General features: G+C 44.5%; 1 protein-coding gene and 1 long non-coding RNA gene across 4 annotated transcripts in view; one reads left to right on the top strand and one right to left on the bottom strand.

Moving 5' to 3' along the window:
- HORMAD1 (HORMA domain containing 1) overlaps positions 1-13,179 on the bottom strand; it is a 59,872-nt gene extending 46,693 nt beyond the window's left edge. The window contains exons 1-11 of one of the 3 annotated variants that reach the window (XM_073637722.1): positions 12,974-13,178; positions 10,678-10,730; positions 10,300-10,444; positions 10,153-10,216; positions 7,367-7,403; positions 6,972-6,992; positions 6,628-6,654; positions 5,359-5,426; positions 4,382-4,527; positions 3,006-3,250; positions 2,426-2,492 (exon numbers count right to left, since the gene is read on the bottom strand). In XM_073637722.1, coding sequence (XP_073493823.1) covers positions 2,426-2,492; positions 3,006-3,250; positions 4,382-4,527; positions 5,359-5,426; positions 6,628-6,654; positions 6,972-6,992; positions 7,367-7,403; positions 10,153-10,216; positions 10,300-10,444; positions 10,678-10,710 — 853 coding nt within the window. In that variant the 5' untranslated portion in view covers positions 10,711-10,730; positions 12,974-13,178. Of the gene's footprint in view, positions 1-2,425; positions 2,493-3,005; positions 3,251-4,381; positions 4,528-5,358; positions 5,427-6,627; positions 6,655-6,971; positions 6,993-7,366; positions 7,404-10,152; positions 10,217-10,299; positions 10,445-10,677; positions 10,731-12,880 lie in introns of all 3 variants that reach the window. The other 2 variants (XM_073637723.1, XM_073637724.1) reach the window with 2 other exon arrangements.
- The window catches only part of LOC141153045 (uncharacterized), a 71,628-nt gene that overhangs the window by 47,617 nt on the left and 588 nt on the right, over positions 1-23,423 (top strand). Inside the window, exon 2 of the long non-coding RNA XR_012247221.1 lies at positions 23,259-23,418. This is a non-coding gene — a long non-coding RNA (uncharacterized lncRNA). The remainder of the gene's footprint in view (positions 1-23,258; positions 23,419-23,423) is intronic.

Here is a 23,423-nt window from a genome sequence, read left to right as displayed (position 1 = left end):
TGCTCTGACCCGGCTGGGTCTCGCCTGTCCTGCATCCCCCTCTCCGTACGCTGCCCTGAGGCCTAGCTCCACCTGTGGGAAGCTATACCATCGAGCTACCTTATCACCGGCCTCAGTGGATTGCCGCAGCGCTGGTGATTCTCACCAGAAACCACGAACTTCCATAAAATTAACAAATAATCCCCTTTGAAAAGCTGACCCCAGGGTACGGGCCCGGGAGCCGACCACCGCGACATCCCTAAGGCCAGGCAAAGGCCCGGGTACCGAGTCATCCCCATCCCCCTGGGCTAGTCACCGGCCCCTACAGCAATGCACAGACAGCTGGCTGACAGTAGGGGGCACTGTGGAGGGCAGGGATAGTCTGACCGCGTGTTCTTGTACAGTATTGTTGTAGTCCCGGCCCCTACAGCAGAGCACAGACAGCTGGCTGACATTAGGGGGCACTGCGGAGGGCTGGGATGGTCTGACACGTGTTCTTGTACAGTATTGTTGTAGTCCCGGCCCCTACAGCAGTGCACAGACAGCTGGCTGACAGTAGGGGGCACTGCGGAGGGCTGGGATGGTCTGACCGCGTGTTCTTGTACAGTACTGTTGTATATAGAGATAATGCGTTCTCCTATGAAGCCTGGGCTACACATGCGTGCCGCTGTCAGTGTAATCAGCAGAGATTGGAGCTCGCTCCAGGCGCTGCTCTCACCGGCAGAAGCCTGCTCAGGGGCACAGTATGGTGGGGCTCAGCTCTTGTATCCGTTCCATACATGAGGGATGTCCCATTACATCCTGCATTAGGAAGGGGTTAAATTCATCAGTTCTAGCCATTTCTACAGAGATTATCTGCTCTGGCTAAGGGCTCTTTCACACGTCCGGATATTTCCGGTACTGGAAAAACCAGTACCGGAGATATCCGTGTCCGTGTGCACCTGTGCGTCACACGTGTGCCGCCCATCTGACGCATCAGGAGCACACGTACCGGCGTTTGGGAATCAGTGTACAGTTAGCGCTGTTCCCAAGCGCCTGGTGCTGAACGCTGCCCTCAACACTGTTCCCTACTGGCGATGCGATCAGCACCAGCAGGGACAATGATGCTCGATGCAGGAGTCATTCTCCCCGACTCCTCTGCTGATCGGTCACATGGATTACAGCGGGGGACACTTAGGACAGGTGAGTATAAGGATTTTTTTTATTTTATTCTTATTTTTACAGGTGGAGACACCGGGAGCAGGCTACAATGCTCATCATTATCCCTAACTATTGCTAACTGTACCGCTGACTCCCAAGCGCCGGTACGTGTCACACGGATGCCATCCGTGTGCGGTACATGTTTACACAGATCCATTGATTTTAATGGGTCCATGTGATCCATGCTGCCGGCCAAAAATGAACATGTCTACATGTGTAGCACACGGACACATGGTCCCCGGAAACACACTGACACGTGCATTCATATGAATGCGTCTACGTGTGTCAGTGTCTATGGTACGTGTGGAAATTGTCACCACACGTACTGGAGATACTGGCGTGTGAAAGAGCCCTAATAGAGTAGGGGGCATCTCATCTATGACCTCTGATGGGGGTTTCTTAAAGTGTTATTCTAATTTTTATGAATGGGTGCTGTCGGATAGAGCTTGTAAATACAAGAACATTTGCAATTTGGAGCCTGTTAAGGTTTTCAGCTGTTCTTGAGATATTAACACTTTTTGTCTGTTAATACCTCATTGCCTTGGAGACGGACCACAGCTGCTAGACAGCAGAGCATGTACAGAACATGTATAGTGCTTACAAGCTCTTTATTATTGAGTGTGTAAGCGCTATTTTGAAGTTGTCTAGGTTCGCCGGAGCGCGCTTTTACCTCCTAAACCTGGCCAGCTGCAGAGCAGGGCTTGGAAACTGGACAGCAGCGGTGGTCGGTCTCCGAGGTAACGGGCTGTATAAAATAGTGTTAATATCTCAAGAAAGGCTGCAAATTTTAATAAGCAGTAAATTGCAAAATTGCTTGTTTTTACAAGTTTTATCCAAAAATATCAATCTATGTAGATGGGGGAAAACCCTTGAAAATAGTGAATTGACATTAACCATGTTCAGTATATTTTGCAGCCTATTCAAGTTCTTCTCTGAGCTTTAAAGGGGAAAATATGGATTTATTTTGCTGGTAATTACACAATTTGTCCTTTTTTCCAACTTATCTATATATCTGAAAACACAGCATCAAGTCATCAGCCTAAACGCTATATAATGCACATTTAGTGGGATTTCCAAGCATACAAATTATTGCATGCGCTTATTAACTAGGAGAACGCAGGATCCACAAATCCGGACTAGCAAACACTCGTACAGCTGGAATTCTACAAAAAAAATGAGTACACGACCCAGCCCCTTCATAGCAGCCAGACGCCATAATGACATTCATCTATTTGACGCTTCTTACCGTCAACCTTCAAATCTGAGATGTCATTTTTCTCCAGATCAACCGAATAATCACAAAGCGTCTCGTCCTTTACAGAGGTAAGAAGAAAACAGAGCAAGTTTATTCTTCCTGCAATAGATTTCATTTCGCTTTTATTGATTTTTCTGGGGTTTTTTTTGTTTAGTAGAATGGAATAAGCTTCAGGAATCTAATTTCAGGACGTCGCCGGGAAGATAATAACCAGGTTTCACTATTTAAGTTGCAGAAATGCAGCCTCCAATAAATCTGGAGCTCAATTAAAATACAATTGTCAAATGCAGTCTATTAATAAAAGCCAAATCACCACAGTTCTGATTAAATAAAAAAAATAAAAAAATCATCCGAAAAATAATAGTCTGTGGGTCCGTTTTATCAGGATGTGGAGGCCTTATAATAAGTTTGCTGCATCTTCTGTCTCCACACGGGGACTAGAGTACATCTATGGTGTTATTGATGACAGCTTGGCCAGCCGCGAATGTCCGCGACCCTCCTGCTGAAACTCTTCCAAATATTCAAAAAGGCCTAAAAATCCCACATCCATACCTCCCCTGGTTTCACTTACAGCTTTCTCTGGAATTTCATCCACATCCATCTCTGTGGTTCCTAGGGGTGTTTTTATTTCTGTATTCCTTAGTATGTTCTTTTCGATGTCCTCTATCCTGTCTTTCTCAGTAGTAACTCTTACTTTTAAGGTATGAAAAGGTGTAGCCACCTCGCCCACATTCAGGTACATGGGTTCCCCCTCAAACATCATGCCGTCACAGGTCCCTTCTTTGAAGCCCGGAGGCTGATAATCTAATGGAGTTACTGAAATTAAGGGAAAAAAAAAGAAAAAAAAGTCAGGAATTGGATTGAAATTCACATTTAAACTATATTTGGCAGAGAAAATGTTTTTTTTTCACTAATGAAAAAAAAAAATTATCCTTAAAAAACAAGCAGAAGTTGGCCATATAACCCTTTCACAACCCCATAGCGCTAATTTACATCATATGGTCAAGGCGGATGCATGGATCAGGATCGGGAACTCAGATATAGCCGACACCTGCCTGCAGCAGCAGCGACCGGAGTAGGCTCCTATTGCTGTTGTGTAAGCATTTATATGCCGCTGATAATCATTCATAGTGGCATTTACATGACGATCACAGAGAACTGATGGTTTGTCATGCCAGACGGGGGCCTGCTGAGTACACCATACACTGCCATATTGGCACTTCTGTGAGGTTCGGCCACACGTTGTGGTACTGTAAGATGGCATAAGCGATCAAACGACCGCAGGTTGAAGTTCCCTAAGGGGACTAAAAAATAAAGTAAAAGAAAAAATAAATAAGTATATATATATCTTTGTTTTCTTTTACTTTTTTTTTTATTTTAATTTTTTTCCCTTTTTCCACCATTTGCAAAAAGTAAAGAAAAAAAAATATGTAAAAAAGAAAAAAATAACAAAATAAATCTGCAAAAGTCCTATCTATTGAACCATAAAATTATTGTAACCATATGTTTAATGAGGAATAAAAAAAATAGAGTCAAACTGCAAGAATGGCTTTTTTATTGGTCACTGATCTCCCCCCCAAAAAAAACTACAACTCGTCCTGCAAAAAACAAGCCCTCTTACGGCTATTCCGATGGATGGATGAAAAAGTGATGGCTCTTGGAAGAAGAGGAGTAAAAAACGAAATTGCCAAAAATGCAAAGTTTCCTGCTCATGAAGGGGTTAAAGTCACATCTTCTCTGACAACAAGTTTTTTTAAAAAAAAAAATGTGGAGTTTTCTGAGGGTAGAAACTTCTTGAAGTGGTGTAACTGTGGCAGGGCATTGGCACACATGTATGGCTTCCCACTAAGGATTGCACTGGGTCCATGTCCTGACACACGGTATATTAGATGCTGTACTATCAGAGATTTGCCTCCCCTTCTCCTCTCCTTCATTACTAGCATTTACCTTCATCGTAATAAAACAGTTTCATAGTCAGACAGACATCATTTGGCAGAGGACCCAAATTCTGCATCAATATGTACAGCTTGCGGACCAGCAAGATGCTGGACTTCTTTATATCTGTGCAAGGAGAAACAATGCTTCCTTTGTTGCTGCGGGTAAAAAAAAGATGACACGAGTCACTGAGTTTATTACATGTAAAATGCAGGACATATGTAAAAAAAACGACAAATTTAAAGCAAAGTCACATCCTGCACGCGTTATCCAGGAGCCTCATGTGCACGTATCAGGATGCCGCGGACCTCCAGCTCCGTTTTTGGAGAGTGAGTGTAAAACCAGGTGAAAATGTAACATAACGCTTGAAGACTATGGCCACAGCCCCACTATCAGTATTTGGTCAGTATTCGGACAGTAATTTTTCTCAGGAGCCAAAACCAGGTGAGGAACAATCAGAGAAAAGGTCTAATAGAAACAAGTCACCAATTCTGCATTTATCACCCACTCCTGGTTTTAGCTCCCACTCCTGAGAAAAATACTGACCAAATACTGATAGTGGGGCCGTGGCCTTTTAGGGCAATACTGAAAGTCCCCATCTATAATCCATGCTGTGTACAACAACACATTTCCCATCACCCAAAAAAAACATCTTCAGAGAAAAAGTCCCAAATGTAAGAAGTCTTCTGACTAAAACCCCTCCACCTCCGTCCATTCACCTGTCTCCTGAGGCTCCATGCCATTGCCATCTCGTCTGCCTGTATCTGGGGTCCTTGGCACATCTAACCTCTCCTTCTGTAGCCCCTCATTATTAGCCCAAGACCTACACAGCAGCGAGGCATGAACCCCCAGCTAAGATTAAACCGTATCTCGAGTCTCAACACTCGTTCAGATGAACGTATAATCGATCCGTGTGGAAAAGGATTAGTAGACAGACATCACATGGTGTATAAAAAACGTCAGCGTGCGTAAGATTAGGAAATCCATACCTGGTGAAGTCCATGACGGGCCCGCCAGGGGTGTACTTAAATTTGAACTGGTAGCACTCTGTAATAGTCTAAGACACACAGAAAAACACAATTAATGAACACTGTCTTCATGTTACATGCCAAGTCACATTAGTGTGTGTTCAGACGTAGCAGTCATTATGCTGTTTTGCAGCAAAAATAAAAAAGAACAAACCTGTGACTGCTTTGTGTGAATAAGGAGGCCGTGAGACGGCCGTATGACGGTTAGGAGCGTCTGACTGTGCCCTCATACAAAGCCTTTGTGATTCTTTATTACAATCCAGGGATCGGGGATGGAGTGTAAGTCCCACTGCTGCTAATCATATGTTATGGCTGCTGGTGTCTATGTACATTGTGACATCGAGGACCTCCGCTGTCGGGGGACGGTGAGGCGCTTAACCCATTCCAAACAATGTTCTTTTTTTTCTTTTTGCATCAGAGATGTCCATCTCACTGGCACCATTTTGGGGTCACAAAGTTTTGCAAATTTTTTTACCTATGTAATGAAGTATAAGTGCATTACAATCCTTATCAATCGCCATCTTCCCCGGTTTCCAGCACCTCTCCATTCCTCTTTCGGACAATGTGACCTGGCAACACGGGGGTTTGTGTGCCATCTGGAAGTAGCTTTTTTAAAGGTGCTGTCCAAGACTTTAGCAATGATGGCCTATTTTTAGGATAAGTGACCAACGTCTGATTAGTGGGGCACCTCCACCGATCAGCTGCTCCTGGTATTGGCGGTGGCTGGAACTGCTCAGCACAGCTCCATCAACAGAATAGTGGCCATAGCTGGGTACTGCACATCTGCCCCATATTGATTCAAAGGGTGGATGTGCAGTACCCTGCTATGGCCACTACACAGTAGACGGCGCTGTGCAGCTCTGCAACTAAGCAGTTCCAGCCGCTGCCAGTACCGAAGACAGCTGATCGGCGGGGAGAGCCTTGTACTGAGGCCTTACATTAGGGAGGCAGCTGCCTCTCTGCACAATAGATGCTATGTGAGCCAACTAATAGCAGCCACATAGGTCAGAAGGAGACTGGAGCGGCGCTAGAAACGGGAGCAGATGGCAATCAGGAATGCACTTACACATCAGTACATAGCTTATTACGAGGGATTTTAATGAGACTTCTTCTTTAAGTGAAGTCAGGGAGAGCCAGCGCATTTCAGTGAATCTTTCCCAATGTTCTGCACAACTCTACACATAGGAGAAGCAGAGCCAAAACTGTGTGATAATTGCTGACAGTACCCACCTGTGGATCTTCAATGTTAGTATATAGCTAAAAAATATAATAAAAAGACACATTTTAGTATTGCTGACTGCAAAATATTTCAGAAAAAGCGTGAGAAATCATAAACAGGTGCCATAAACAAGAACTAGTGTGTGTAGTAGTACGCCCCCATCATCTCCTGTAAAATGGCTTCATTGCATACAATACCGAGATATAACAAAAGAAAAATAAATCGTGCCGCCCTCTACACATTACATGATTATATTCTGGACTCGTCCACTCTAGATTTAACCTTTACGTTACTGGTTCTAGTATAAAAGAGGAAAAAAAAAACACTCAAAACAAAAACAAGTTATAATACTTACTGCTAATACCACCATTCTTAGCTGTACAAAGCAAAAAGATCAGAATGATATTACTACATGATATCACTATATTACTACATTAGAGAGTCATGCCTATATGTTCTAGTCCCAGTCAGCGCGGCCGGTACCGCTTTCATCATCCTAATGCTTAAAGAGTGCCCCCCAATGTGAACCCGTAGCACAACTTGGTGCAAAATATCTAACAGGGGCCCCAACAATCGCACGTCATTACCAGCAATAGGCTGCTGATATGGGCCCATGGGCTCCAGGCTCGGGGCGATTGCCCACTGCCAAGGTGATTGTGATTCTTTCCATGGTGTTTTTAGTAATCGCTATGGAGAGGGCAGAGCTTGTGATATTTCTGATTTGGTTACTATACTGATATCAGTACTTACATATTTTTTCTGTAAGGCATCGTAACACCCCAGCATCCTGCAACAAAAGGTGGAATTTAACAAAAATGCATGTAGCGTTACACAGGGTCATATGTCCGGCCATATAAGCCTCAAGCAGCCGCTAGGGAGGAAATGGAGTATTACAAAGGAAGCAATGTGCCCGAAGAATAGGCACAGGGCGGGCAACGCTGCGCATCTCCACAGCATAGCCTAATACATGGTCACATTGAGTTTGCCACAGAAGAATCTGTTGATTGCAGGAGCGCCCCCTATCACATCCTTTGCCCTGATATCACCCACTTAGGGTCATCTAATGGATCAATCTAAGTAAAAAACAAAAAACAAAAGATTGTTTGCCCCATCAGATCAGGTATTGCTAAATAGGGGATCAGTGTGTGTAGATCTATTAATATGTCAATGTTTAGCCCTCAATTGTGATGGTCAAATCTAACCCCTACAGTACTAGTGATGAGTAATGATATACCATATTGGCGGCCAGCAATCTTGGCAATATTATATATCATTACTCATCACTAGTACTGTATAACACTGCCAGCCCCTGATGACACGCGTAGGGCTAGCTCCATGCTCTTAGGGCTATGATCATTTTATTGAGATGTATGAAAATTGATAGCTCTATATACGGTATACAAAAAACACTAGCTGTCACTTGTTAAATCACTAGGTTAACACCTCTACTATCAGTTTAGTCACTGTTTTACAGCTATATCTAGTATTGCTTTTTGGTGTATGAGGAGTATACATGAGGATAGATATTTATAAGGGTTCTCAAAAACCAAGATTCTGATGAAGAAAATCTAGGGTATTCTTCAGTGTGATTTAGGGGTTACATTTGACCATCACGATTGACATATTAATATATCTATACACACTGATCTCCTATTTAGTAATACCGGCAGGTCATAGCCTTTGTACTAGCAGAATTTTTGTCATTTGTAATAGTATTGTGTGTATATTTATATTCAATTTTTAACAATAAATATTAAAAGTTAGACAACTCCAACTGGATTTGACAGTGAAGGTATGCTAGTGTACTATGATAAAGGACACCATTTTTGTCTTGGGCCTTCTCCACAGGGGTTGTCTGTCAGGGCCAGGACAGGGGCTGGGGGCCTTGTCCACCAGGGGCAGAGGCTTTCTTAACTTAGGCCGGGCTAGGGGACTTGTCTGCCACGGCTAGGGGACTTGTCTGCCAGGGCTAGGGGACTTGTCTGCCAGGGCTAGGGGACTTGTCTGCCAGGGCTAGGGGACTTGTCTGCCAGGGCTAGGGGACTTGTCTGCCAGGGCTAGGGGACTTGTCTGCCAGGGCTAGGGGACTTGTCTGCCAGGGCTAGGGGACTTGCCTGTGGAAGTCATGGGTTGTTTATAAAGAGAGGACCTCCTGCTGTGAATAATGGGATACCATTAAAAGTCTCTGAATGGCTTTCACAGGGACCAATATGATGGTTTTCCATAGCCAAAACCTTGCTCACCTGAATGGATAGCTGCAGGCAGGCGGGGTTTAAGCTGCATTAATTTCATCTTAAATGTGTGTTCCCTATTTAATAGGAGTCCATTTGGGGTCCAAAAGAACTGGCTCTTTTTGGTGAGAAGAGACAAGTGATTAAGATCATGAGAAAGAGCCGAACTGCCCATCACTTGTGTGTGGGGGATAGGCAGGGGCCTTATCTGTAAGGGTCGGGACGGGGCCCTTGTCTGTCAGGGTCGGGACGAGAGCATTGTCTGTCAGGGTCGGGACGAGAGCCTTGTTTGTCAGGGTCGGGACGAGAGCCTTGTCTGTCAGGGTCGGGACGAGAGCCTTGTCTATGAGGGTCGGGACGGGCGCCTGGTCTATGAGGGTCGGGACGGGGGGCCTGGTCTGTCAGGGTCGGGACGGGGGGCCTGGTCTGTCAGGGTCGGGACGGGGGCCTTATATGTGAGGGTCGGGACGAAAGCCTTGTCTGTGAGGGTTGGGATGGGGGCCTTATCTGTAAGGGTCGGGACGGGGCCCTTGTCTGTCAGGGTCGGGACGAGAGCCTTGTCTGTCAGGGTTGGGACGAGAGCCTTGTCTGTGAGGGTTGGGACGAGAGCCTTGTCTGTGAGGGTCGGGACAAGAGCCTTGTCTGTGAGAGTCAGGAAGGGGCCTTATCTGTGAGGGTCGGGACGAGAGCCTTGTCTGTGAGGGTCGGGACGGGGGCCTTATCTGTGAGGGTCGGGACGGGGGCCTTATCTGTGAGGGTCGGGACGGGGGCCTTATCTGTGAGGGTCGGGACGGGGGCCTTATCTGTGAGGGTCAGGAAGAAGGTCTTTTCTACCAGGGCTGTGAAGAGGGAATGCAGAACTTGAAAATTGTGCATAGTGAATTTTTTAGGAGCATATTAAGCAATGTCTCTCTGTCAGTTTCATCTTTGGCCTGTCTTTTCCGTGTGGTTTATTCAGTAACTGAAGTTACAAAGACGACAAAGCTTATATTCAGTGCATTAATTAAGAAAGTAAGACCCATTCTGACTTGAAGTGATAAAAACATGTTTTTTTTCCAAGCATGACGGAGACTGGAGTTATTTTAATGATAATTTCTGGAGAGATATTTTAAATTAAAAAGACTGTTATGTCTTTTAAAATGTTATGAAAATAATTATATATATGTAGGGCTCCAAGATTTTTTTTTAATGTCTATTTTATTAGATTTTTAGTACATCTAGTAGGAAAAAAAAATTGAACAAAATTAGAACCACTATGCTCTTTTTGCTTTTAAATTCTGAACTCCTGTATCTCACATATCTCACCATTTCACGAGCTGAGTGGAGCCAGGACAACTTTTATCTTCCCTCAGGATCTTCACACATATGTCTGGAAGACCAGAAGAAAAATCATCACAGATGTCTTCTACGCTGCAAAATCGGGTAATGTATTCGCACCTTAAGAGATATTACCTTCCAGGTATCTTGTCCCATATGCATATTCAGGGAATAAGCCCCTCAGGTAGGTGATACATGACACGGAGACAGCAAGCAGCCTCTTCACAAGAACCATGGACTGCTGCTCTGTTGCGACGCGGTTTGGTAATGTCACTGTACTCTGAAGACAAAAGATGAAGATTACTTGGTGCAGCTAGAATAATTCTAGCGAGTAAGATTGCGCGAGGGTATGGGTTGAACTTGATGGTCTTGTCTACCTTCAACCTTAAAAACCATGATTCCCTTGTCAAAAAAATTATGTGAAAGCCCTTTTAAGCTATAGGATAGATTCAGAGATACAGAAACATAAGGCCATGAAGACAACCGTACATATGGCAGGAAAATGTGACTTACCACCGAGCTTCGCTGCATCTGAGCAGTCGCCATCGTCAATTATTGTCCACAACCTGAAATACAACCCAGTTTATTAGAGCTGCTGGCATTTTACAGACGCAAATACAGCATTTTCCCTGTAAAATCTCATGCAGACGTCTGTGAAACACAGTCCATGTACGGACTGATCTCGTGGTCTTCCAACTCGAAACGCACAGCCTCAAAGGCATAGATGAGGCTGATGAGTTTGGGTAGGGAGTCTTGCGGCCAGTTCGTAAATCACTGTCCGTTCAAGGTCGCGCCCACAAGTCTACAGAGGAACTTATGAAATCTCCAGATTTACATAGATTTTACTGAAGATTCACAATGGACCAGGAAAAATAGTCAGAAAATCCAGCAGAAGTGTGCTGATAACTGCATTTCTCAGGCACTTCATTGAGAGACACAGAAACCACGAGTGTAATGCTCCTGTTACTCAGGGCTCCTGTATACCCCAATGAAGGCTACAGGAAAGGGATTTTATGCCTTTTTCACATGTTGCTTTTTTTGTCTCAATGTTAAAAAAAAATGTGGCAAAAACACAGCAATAGTAACGAGTTTCCACAAAATCCTTTCAGAAACTCAACATCTGAACACAACCATAAAATGAAATCTTTGTGGAGCCTGACTGTACATGACAGTGCAGCAGGATGTGTTTTTCCATACTGTAAAGCGAAATGCACACGTAACGCATACATGCCAACTCTCTAGAAAAAAAAAAGGGAGAAAACTCCGGGAAGAGTAGAAGAAGCTCCGAAGTCTCAAGAAAGAAGAGATCCCATATTGTATTCTTAGCCCCGGCACCTATAAACCCATTCAAAGAACATGGATGGGGCCTGGCAAGTCTGAAAGGGCATGGTTGTAAAAATAAATACTTTCTGACGCGTTTCACGCCGCTAAATCTCCGGAAGAAGAAATTGAAAATATGATAATGTAAATTATAAAGGTTATTCATGCAGATGGAAAACGCACAATGAACCTCAATTACAACAAATCTCATTAACGTGCTGCAAATTTTTATTTTACCCCCAAGTCAACCGATTTTTTTTTTTTTTTTTTTTTTTACATTTTACCCTTCTAGGATTTGTTGTGAAAAATTTCTCTGATGGAAAATCAATTCTTTATTCCAATATCGTTGTTTCAGATGAATGGAAAAGTTGAGAAAATCGTCAGCGTTCTCATCTAGCAGAAGTGCAGAGTATTCTTCGCCTGCGGGAAACCCAACGCGTCTTACAGGGTGCGAGATTTTAACGAAATCTTTGGCCAAAAATAACCACAGCGTAAAAAGAGCCGTGGGCTTGAGATCATGGACGTGGGTGAGATTTCAAGGGTGAGATGTCTGGTTTCTTCACAACGACATCCAATATCACCGCAGAACCTCCGCATTAAAAACGTTCCCGTAGGAAGGTGTCTTACGGCTAAATACCACGGTTGCGGATATAATTCAGATTTCACGCAGCATGTGTGTGTAATATCCAAGGCCGATGCATCAGTATGGCGGAAGCAGCCTTCCGAAGGGGGTCACCGCCATCTTGGAGATCCTCATATTGACTATTTCATTTACTGCAATTGTGGTACATGGTACAAGCAAATACTTGTATTATATACAAGGGGGACTAAAAAAAAAGTTACATTTAATAAAAAAAATAAAAAAAAGCTCCATCAACAGAAAAATAAAAAAATTATGTCTCTGGGAAAATGGGGACACAAAACAAAAAGTGTATATTTTTTTACAAAGGTATTTTAACCATTACAATAAATAAAAAAAAAATGTATAAATTAGGCATCGCCTTAATCATACCGTCCTGGATAATCATCTTTCCAGGCAATGAGCGAGTGAAAAAAAATGGTGTTTTTCACCAAAATTAGAATTTTCTTCCCGTTGCTCAGCACATCATGGTAAAATGAATGTCGGCATTCAACGTCCCGGAAAAAAGAGCAATAAGGACGGAAAAACAAAGGATGGTGGGAAAAGGAGAGGAAGAGCGAAAGTGCAAGAAAGGAAAATCCCCGGGAGGCGATGACCGAGCGACAACTGGTCACAATTCTTACAAGTGACACAAATGGTTCACAAGCTTTGTAACAACATGGCGGCTGGAGCGCACAGCCACACTCCAGAGCTACCACTGTGTCCACCTATCAGCCCTTTATTGCCAGTGTATTCAGTGGAAAATGATCTGTCCACCTCAGAAACAGACAGCTGACTCTCCCTGGCAGATAGAAACCCGGCCAAGAAGGTCCTATGAATGGCGATCCTGCGGTTTACACGCTACTTAACTGGATTCAAAATGGCGGCGGAAAGAGGGTTGTGTGTGAGGGGATCGGCGGCGTCACAGCGAAGACGGGTCACGTGACGCAGCTTCTCCTTCACAGCGGCGGTGAGGCCGCGCGCGGCAGGGAGGTCACGTGACGCTGCTGTGTCTCCTCGCAAGGCGGGAAGCAGCTGCTGCTGCGATGAGGCGGGGTCACGTGGTGCCGCCTGTGGCGCAGTGTAGCTCTCAAGATGGCGTCCTTGTCAGGGTGGAAATAGTGTTTTTTTGTTTCTTTTCGGTCTTTTGACCTTTCAGGATTGCTGAGCAGGCATTATGACAGGCTAGGAGTGGAAGTAGCTTGTCTTGGAAGCTGATTTGTCTATTATAAATAATTATATATATATATTTTTTATTTCTTTTATCCAGATATTATATATAGCGAATAGCGCCCAGACTTAATATGACTGTCTTTAAAGGAAAGTGCACAAAAATGATAGCGCTCCATAGTAAAATGGAAGAATGATGGCGGGGCCACCCTTTACCTTAGTGCTCCCTTTTTTCCACACCCGAGACACGCACCAGACTCCATGAGCGCCAAACGTCTCAAAACCATCTTTCTGAGCCCGGTTGACACTCTTTGCCCTCAGTGATCGGTCTGAATCCCCAGGCAGGATTTCAGGAACCTGTTTGGCTGTTACCACGGCAACCAGAAGCCCATAGGTGGTGGTCCCGATTCAGACCTTTGCAATGGGGCTCCTTATGTACGTCCCTATCAGGAAAGGTTCTCAGAAAAAAAAGAGGAAAAGTTGGCAGATGTCTTTTGACAGGCCCCATTCACACTGCCTTTTGACCCTCGTGTCATTTGCTCCGTCCAAATACCCCAATATAGGTTTCACTCATGACCTCTGACGCAGTCATAAAGTGCAGTGACACTAATGGACTCCGCTTGCACTGTTTTCCGACAGTGTCCGACTTATCAGACAAAGCACAAGCAGCGGCGTAACTGGAATCCTGTGGGTCCCAGGGCGTAACCTCCAACAGGGACCAACTATAATGGGTTTTCAATAGTATGGGACCTCTTGTGGTCCCCTTAAACTTCAGGGTCCGTGGGCGACTGCAATAGTTACACCCCTGGGCACAAGAATGTACAAATGAAGTTCGTTTGTGTCTCTTCCCTCTACGGTTATGACGCATTTCTGAAAAAAAGTTATTCAGACAGGACACCCTAAGCGCGTGCCAAAATGCAGTGGGATTTGGGCCAAAAAGGTTTTGCCCCTGTGTGCACACAAGGGGGAAACCTGTCAGTCACCTGGAGCTGGGCAGGGCATATCCCGCCAGGAGCGGGGCAGGGCATAGCCCGCCAGGAGTGGCGCTGGACTAGTCCGATCTCTCCCTATAGTTCCAGATGGCTTTTCAAAATATGTTTCTACTGGCAGGTTTCCTTTAAATATATATGTAGGAAATATAGACTAACTAAACTTGCAAAATTATAAAGAGACTTTTATTTTTGGTGTCTCTACAGGATGTGTATATGTAGAATTATTGTACTACTTTGCAATACCTTCTTACATGCTGTATTCCCCCATTTAGACAGCAATTTAAAAAAAAAAAGTCAGCAACAATGCCAAAAACACCAGCTGCGCCACTCCACTAATGTCGCTCCGTGTCTCCTGGGGCTAACATGACATTGTTATGTGTTAGAGCAGTCATAACTCCAATTTAAAAGTTTTTGGGATTCAGTTAACGGCTGCTGAGAATAAGGATCAGCTTGTGATTTTGACGCGCCCAAGGGATGATGACTCGGCGCCCGGGCCTTGCTGTTAGTTTTGGGGGATGCCGCGGTGGCCGGCTCCCGAGGCCGTACCCTGGGGTCACTCTTTAAAAGAAAGAAGGAATGATGGGGGAAAGGTGTATGGGATAGGGAAAGTTTGTGACGCCACCTGTGGTGTCTGGTGAGGATCACCAGCGCTGCTACAGTCCTCTGAGGCCGGTGATCAGGCAGCTTAGATGGTGCGGCTCCCCACAGGTGGAGCGGGGCCTCAGGGCAGCGTAGGAAAAGGGATGCAAGACAGAGGGGACCCAGCCGGGTCGGAGGAAGAATAGGCACACACACGACAGTTCACTTCAGTACCTTTACTGGTGGTGTTTCAGGCACGATCCAGGGCACTGTAGGATGAAGGGTGCATTTCAGGACTCTCCCCAGTGAGCGGGTGTGGGGCCTCCTGTTTCTTGCCTTTTCCTGATAAGTTTATGACCTGCCTGGAGCTAGGCCTAACTTGGTCTCTGTCTTGCACCTGCTGACCTGGTGGTAGGGCCTTCTGGTGGAGATCACACTCACCAGTCTCTTGGGCCTCTGTGATTCCTGACCCTGGTATTACAGTCAGCTTTTGGTGTTCCTGGGACATGTAGTTCGCCAGGGATTCCGGTTGTTTCTGCTGGTCGTAGAGATCCCTGCAGACGCGGACCCGGTGTCCGGTAAATGGTTGTGGGGTGAGCTGGTTAAGCTCCTTTGCCCTCTATGTAGCTCGCTTACTCCACTCGACCTCGGCCGCGCTCGGGGCCCTCACTAGGCTTCATACTGGCAGTAGGCCTCGCTACTCTTCACCGCTCTTATGGCGTCGGCACGCCGTAGGCTCAATAACCTGAGCTCTTTTAGTCTGTACTGAACTGACAACTTCTCTGGCTGCAGCAGACTGTAGACTGCATACTCCAGGCTGTAGATTCCAGACTAGACTGAACTGCCTAGCTCCACCTTCCCTTTTTATATCCCTATCGGGCTCCTTCTGGTGGTCTGAGGTGGAAGGTGGAGGTGTGTGAATGTTATGAGGGCCTCTTGTGGAGGAATCCGTTCATGCACCCCTCTAGGATCTGTGGCACTCATGCGCAGCAGGGGCGCCACAATTTCCAACAATCTTCAAAAACTTCTGGAGTGTTTGTATATTTATAGGCAAATATTTTCCTATTAGGTAAATTGAATACCCTGGTAGCACCTGACTACTGTGGCTCTTGGCCTCATCATGACTCGGACGTGAATGCCAATTTGGGCCTTAACCTTGAAGGGGTACGAAGTGGAAAGAAGAAGTTGTCATCTATTTACAGTTCACATGCAGGTCAGACCAGCAGACACCAATTGCCAGAAGTGGCACTTTTATCCCAGTTAGAGTGAAGCAGCAGTGCGCATGTCTGACCGCACTCCATTCAATCTGTATTGGACTGTCGGCTGCTTCCTACAATTCTAACAGGGATAAAAGTGCCCATTCTTGTGATTGGTGGGGGTGCCAGCAGTCGAACCCTCACTAAGCTAGATGTTATCACTTATCCTTTGGATCAGTGATCACTTCTACCTACAGGAATACCCCTTAATGTCCATCTCAATGGCACATGCCAGGTTATGTCTTTGGTCTCTACCTTCTTTGCTATAGCAAGTAAATATGCATCTGCTGATTTAGCTGATCACTGATCGTCTCTGGTTTCATATGAAACCTTTTGATTTCAGTACATGATTTTGAAAAATGACACTATAGAGATAAAAGTAGAGACAACAAGGGGACACCCATTGGTATCCTTCAAGAGAAATTGTAATTGAAAAGATGGGATGAAAACTGTGATTGAGTAATGGCCACAAAACCATGGCCATCAATGAAATAAGTGTATGACAGTTGTCTTTCAGATTCTGCCAGGTAGAATGGGAGACCCCCTTACTGTACCCTAACAGAGCATTTTGACAAGCGTTTTTTTGATGAGACATCAATTTCAAAGCTTAGTTGATGATCGTAAATATGTAAAAACAGAAGAAATCAGAAGGGGGAAAATATTTTTTTCATAATCAAATGTTATTTTATTGAGTTCTGTGAAATCAGCTCTTATCTTGCCTAAGATAGATATCATAAAAAGTGGTGTGTATATGTAGTTTTTTTTTTACTTGATGTTCATTGGAAGTTAATATCGTAAGAACAAATGTCAGTATCCACCTCCATCAATATTTGCTGATATTAGCAGAACAAACAACAGATGCTATCTTGTGTCTTCCGTCTTGGTCTTTCCTTTTTGTCACAGTTTACATTTCTTGTCACAATTTCTGACATTTTTTACATTAGGAGAAAAATGCAATCACCTATAGGAAGTACAATGATTTAGCTTATCTATTAGGGGTTTCAGTCTCCAAATCTGCTGTGATCAGATCCAGCAGTTAGAGTTTATCTTATGCAGTCGTCACGGCTGGAACTATATGGGATTGCATGGTGTCTGTCAAACATATAGGCAATAGTAAATTTAAAGTCCGTATCCAGGAACACATTCGTGACATCAAAAATGCAATTACATGTTCCAACACACATCTATTGAAAACCATCCCTAAACATTACCTTGAGGTTCATCAAGGCAATCCCAAGGGCACGGTGGTTTGTGGTATTGATCATATCTTCCTTGGAATTAGAGGTGGTAATTTAAAACAAAAACTACTGCAGAAGGAAACTCAATGGATAATGGTGTTGGACACACTAGCCCCTATGGGACTTAACGAAAACGTGAGTTTCCAGTCCTTTTTGGCTTAAAGAGTCTGAGTGCTCATATCTTATCAGTGGGATTTTGTGTTATTTAGTGACTGTTGATCACTTTTTAACCATTTATGTTTGCCTTGTCTTAGGCCTTGAGACAAATGGATTCTGCAGGCGCTCCCGTGGAAGAAAGAGTAACCAAAAAATTGTTGAATCTTCCAAATGTGGTGCAATCACATGGAGGATATTCCACCAGGGATTAATATTTGTAGGTTTATTAAAAAATCATAAAACCGTGAATACACATAAGGGACATGGAGGTACAAAAAGGGAAGGGAGAAGGGAGTCTTTAAAAAGGATCACACAACGCGTTTCTGCTCATAGAGCCTTCATCAGGTGTGTATGAGACCTTAGGTTTGACTGAACTCTTATACCCAGCATCTTTACTTGTGGGTGGGGTCACCCTCAGAGGTAACACCCAACTCCAATCTACTCTTCCTCTCTGTTGTGGAGTCTGGAGTCTAATTGATGAATATAGGTGGACTTTTGTATACATATATTTCTTACCAATAGTGTCATTGCTCAAATTTTAAAAATCATCACCAAAATGTGAGCTGGAAGCCTATGTTAACCAAATGACTATTTTGTGAAAATTTATAATTATCTACTGTGTGGATAATTATAGAATTTTGACAATACCTGATGAAGGCTCTATGAGCAGAAACGCGTTGTGTGATCCTTTTTAAAGACTCCCTTCTCCCTTCCCTTTTTGTACCTCCATGTCCCTTATGTGTATTCACGGTTTTATGATTTTTTAATAAACCTACAAATATTAATCCCTGGTGGAATATCCTCCATGTGATTGCACCACATTTGGAAGATTCAACAATTTTTTGGTTACTCTTTCTTCCACGGGAGCGCCTGCAGAATCCATTTGTCTCAATTTGTTCACGTGGTGGCTGTCTGTCGGGTAGGACAAATATACCACCACCGTCTATGGAAGAGCTGCAAACCGTGGTCTGAGAACCCTAATAACGGACAAATTCCTCAAATAGAGCTGTACCTATCAGCACAATTTGCTCAGGTGAGCATAAAAGATTTTATATTCTTTTAAAATTTTTAGTCTCTACTTACTACGCTCAGGTAGTGCTCGCTTTCCCTATTTCCTCCACATCTTTCTACCCAGGAACAATCACCTTGTCTTAGGTCTTGTCTATTTCATGTGATGTCACCTAGCTCTGTCGGCGGTGGGAGTATATCAACTTATGACATCCAATATGGATTACTGGCATATGGACTTATCCTTTCTGGCCCTCAGGTTATATCCTGGACAAGCTTACCATCTTCATAGAGCCCGTGGCCGACCATCTGCGTATCTATATACTTAGTGCCTGTATTGCATATGTATGTGTATTGTATATTTATAGGTCACATGCATGTGTACTGAGTATTTATAGGCCATATTTATATGTATTTAGTATTCACTGGCCTTATTATCAGAACTTGCATGGATTTTACTAGCATAGAGATGATTTATTTATGTACTACCTCATCTCTCTATGTTTGTTATTGTTGGATGGGCCAAGGTTGCTATATTAGGCCTACCGATTGTAATATAGATATACTTGTATAACAATGGTAGACCATGATATTCTTAACTTATTATATATCTTTATACCTATTTACATTCCTCCTATTTAGACATAGATACTTACCCATATGTCACATTTTTCCCACAGGCTTCACGGCGATGAGATCAGGGGATGCCCTTGACACTGTTGGACTGGCCACCCATCTGCTGTCAGGATGTGCACCCCTGATCGCCGCCATAGCTAACATTGCCCCCATCATCCAGTGTGAATTTAATTCATATACTTAACACTGTGTGGTTCTGGCGTCCGGAGCGTGTCTGGGTTGCCGAGGTAGCGAGATGGATGACGTAGTCCTCCGCCCTGCTGTGTGCGTCGTTCTCGGACCCACCCGGCTGCCATAAGAGGCGCGGCGTCATTACCTATGATGCGCTGATTGGTCTGACATCACCGCTATGTCACATATATACACCCACCAGCACACGCTTAGCCACGCCTCCTGACGAAGCCACGCAGGCGACACGCGCGTTGAGGCGCGCTATCGGTTCCTTCTCAGCAGTGCCTGCACACCACATACAACATGTCGCAAGGTAATATCTTACTTTCATATCTGTGAACAGCACCAGTGGTTGTATGGACATAGTCTGCGCATTAATTATGCACTAAATGTAGTTCACACTAATTATGTACTAGGCGTAGTCCACATCCTGGATGTTTGGATGGGGACTTGCTCGTAGGTATTGGGCCAACAGACTACGTGCACCCGTCTATTTACGGGTTTCCGCTGTAATCACCGGGACATCCCTTACAAGCGATGCCCTGGACTGACTATATTATATAGTTAGTCTGAACTAGACTATTATTTTCCCTGCAATCTTTTCACAATAGATGTATACTGGTGTTGTGATACATACTAATTTGTGGTTGCTGTGGAATTTCTGCCATGAGGGATATGGTCTTCTTTCCTTGGCTTTTTTCATTTGCCGTCTCTTGGTCGTGTCTCTCACTTTAGCCACCTATAATGTATTTTATACTTCTTCTATTTATTGTATAATAAATGCATATTTTCACGAAGAGCTCTATCTCTGGCTATTTTTTGGAGATTTGTGCTATTTATAAGTATAGTTGTCATCTTGGCTACAACTCTCTTCCCTTTCGGTATAATATAGGCAATAGTGTTGAGCAAGTATGTCTCATTAACCCTTTCATGCTCGGGTCCTCGCCTGGTATTTTGGCATTCTCTGCATTTCTTTTACTGTCGCCGCGTCTGCAAGTGTTACAGCTGTTAGACAGCTGTGACACATGCAGGGATTACCTGTTTGACAGGCAATCCCTGCATGTGTCACAGCTGTCTAACAGCCGTGACACTTGCAGCCGCGGCGACAGTAAAAGAAATGCCGAGCATGCCAAAATACTCGGCGAGCACCCGAGCGTGCTCGCCGACAGGGTTAATGAGACATATTGGCTCAACACTAATAGGCAACTGTGTAAATCACTTTTGAGGGTAGAACGCCATCTGCAAAGGGTTACCAGGGACGTAGGATTTTTTTCCTATTGGTATATATGCGGAGATCTGTCCTGGCTCAGGCTGGGATTCTTCTGCTTCTTTTGACCTCACATCAACAATGCTGCCCTTCCTAATCCGGGCTGTCGAAGAGGCATCACTTCGAGAAGCCGGCTGTCAATCAGCATGACGTTGGCAACAGAGCAGAGCGGAAGAGAAGAAGCTGCTATGTCAATGAGATGTCACCGGAAAATGGAGAATTACCGGCAGCAGCAGTCTATGACCGCTCTGAACCAAAACAGAAGAGGACAAAACAGGCAGGTAGTTTTCAACTACTTGCCTGTCAGTTCTTATCGCAATAGGAAAAAACCCAAGTTCTGGATAACCCCTTTAATATAGGACTGGCGTTTCCTGAGGATTCCTCTTTCTCGGCAGTGCAGTAGAAGAGATGAGACAAGGAATTTTGAACAAACTTTTACTGCACTATATTAACGTTCTGTACTTAGACACTGCAGACAGTCAAGATATTTATGGTCTCTGCAGCACACTTCGGCCTTGCGGTAAAAGGACATGCTTCTGCATTTGTCCATTCGTTCATCACTACAGTCTCTTCTGGAATGACATTTCTGAAAGCAGTGTCTCTCACACATTCTGTCTTCAGCAGCCATACCCTCAAAATTAACAGACCTTGCAATCTCCTCACCCTCAGCATACTTCACAGATCTCACTGGTGATATGACATGGCTGCTCTTTCCCTAGATAAACAATCTCTCTCGGCTTAAGTCTGCACCCTCTCTCTATGCTCCTCACCCTCACAGACTGGTAGCACAGCTCACTTCTCTGGAGTATACTTGTGGGGCCATCTCTATCTTGCAGCTTCTTCTCTGGGTATGGCAGTCTATGGAGTAGCTGCTATACTTCACTGCATGTTTCCTTTCAAATAATGGGCGGCACCAACCTCTCTGCCTGGAACAAATCCCAGAGGCCTCGTTCTTGTAACCTGGGATGGTATGCCACTGGCAAGTACACCTGTCCCCTAATTGTTATGTGGTTGGTGCTGATGAGTTGCGATCTCAGACCCACTTGCTTTTTCTCTGCTCCTTACCCATGCACAGGAAACCAGGGGCTTATAACAGCCCATAATAATTTAGGCTACTAAACCTGTTCAAGCTATGCTACCCTAAGCATGTGTGCCTGTCTCCTGTAACTCCAACCAACACACATTTACCTCTGTCCCTTTAAAACTGCTTTATTGGCACAAGTTAAGTGTTTTCCCTTTCCCATGCTTTCTCTCCTCAGAGATACTCACCAGTCCTGGGTATTCCAGACTCTGCTTCCTTCACCTCGGGCCGGTGCCATCCATTGTGCTCCACGTTGGGTTTTACAGGTTGCATGGTGTGGTCCTTTAACTTCATCTCCCTAATCCTAATTAAGGCAGATTAAGACACACACCTGTGATTTAGGATTGAGACTTAAGACTTTCGTTTGGTGGTCTCCACCTTCTGTGCACACCATGCTTTAACTTGCTTCAATCCCTGCTGGGTTTCCCTTCATACGTCATGCTGCACCCAAGATTCCTGAGTGTGCCAAGTCCTCGCTCCCCACATGCCATCCTGCTTGCTGCATCAATCACCATCCGGACCTGAGGCTTAAAGAGGTGGTCCACTACACTGTATTATGCACCCATCGATTTACACCTTTTTAATAAGTTTTTTTGTAAATACATACTGCTGTCATATGTGCCTGTGAGCGGTGCTATAGCTACTCGCTCAGTCTACATCACTTGACCCCGATTGCAGCTGCCGCTGACTACCGCTGATGGCACGTGAACTTCTTGACTTCCTTAATTCATACAGACATGACGCACGCACCCCCCTGATTGACTGGGCTGTGGGTGGCGTTTCACCGCAAGTCACAGCCCATTTTACAGCGCGTGCTTGCTGCCATTGAAAGCGGAGAGAGTGTGTGCTGGATACTAGGCTGTGACGTGCAATGAAAGCCACCTACAGGTCAGTCAATCAGGGGGAATGCGTACGTCTGGGTCACGCCTGGTAGAATCAAGGAATCAAGTCAGTGGCAGCTGCAGCCGGGGTCACGTGATGCAGACTGAGCGAGCAGCGATAGCACCGCTCACAGGCACTTATGACAGCAGTATGTATTTACAGAAATACTTAATTAAAAGGTGTAAATCGACTAGTGCATTATACAATGTAGTGGAATACCTCTTTAAAGGATTCACGTCGCCAGGTGAGCATAAACACTATATCACACAACAAATCACTCAATATTAGAGTTGGTATGAATCAATTCGCATTACCTGGTCCATCGGCAGTAACCTCTGGCTGCTGGACAGAAGTAGTGAGAGCCACCTCTCAACTGATGCCATCCATGCCTCTTCTTTTGACTGACGTGGAGTGACATCATTATTGCCGCATGGCACATGTGACATCGTACCAGACCGACTGATCAAAATAAGAGCTGCGGATGCAATCAGATCAGGTAAGAGATGGTTGCAATACCTCCTGTTCAGTGGTCAGAGATTACTATTGTGATCGATAGATGTTGTGCGAATCGATTCACACCAACTCTACTCAACACAACTCAATAGAAAAAAAAGTAGCTTAGAACTTAGAACACCTAAAAAAATTCATTTATAATACAGAAGTCTTTCTATGTCCTTTGTATAAAAGTCTTCGGATTAAACCCCTGACATTTTTCCCAGGAATCCCAAGGGTAGGTTGGAGACAGAAATGGCTATAGGGCTGTGTGATTGGCTACAGTGGTCTAGTATGTTTACGGCATGTCAACTCTGCAATAAAATCAACCAAGGCTACCAAGGACCACCAAAGCAGCGTTTGCCAGAGTGGCGGGGGACTTTTCATGTGAG

The sequence above is a fragment of the Phyllobates terribilis genome, unplaced genomic scaffold, assembly GCF_046119375.1.
Source record: "Phyllobates terribilis strain yellow unplaced genomic scaffold, ASM4611937v1 Scaffold_7__3_contigs__length_470593459, whole genome shotgun sequence".
NCBI classification, from domain to species: Eukaryota; Metazoa; Chordata; class Amphibia; order Anura; family Dendrobatidae; genus Phyllobates; species Phyllobates terribilis.
Note: the sequence above shows the minus strand (reverse complement) of the source record. Positions and strands in the feature narration are given on the sequence as shown.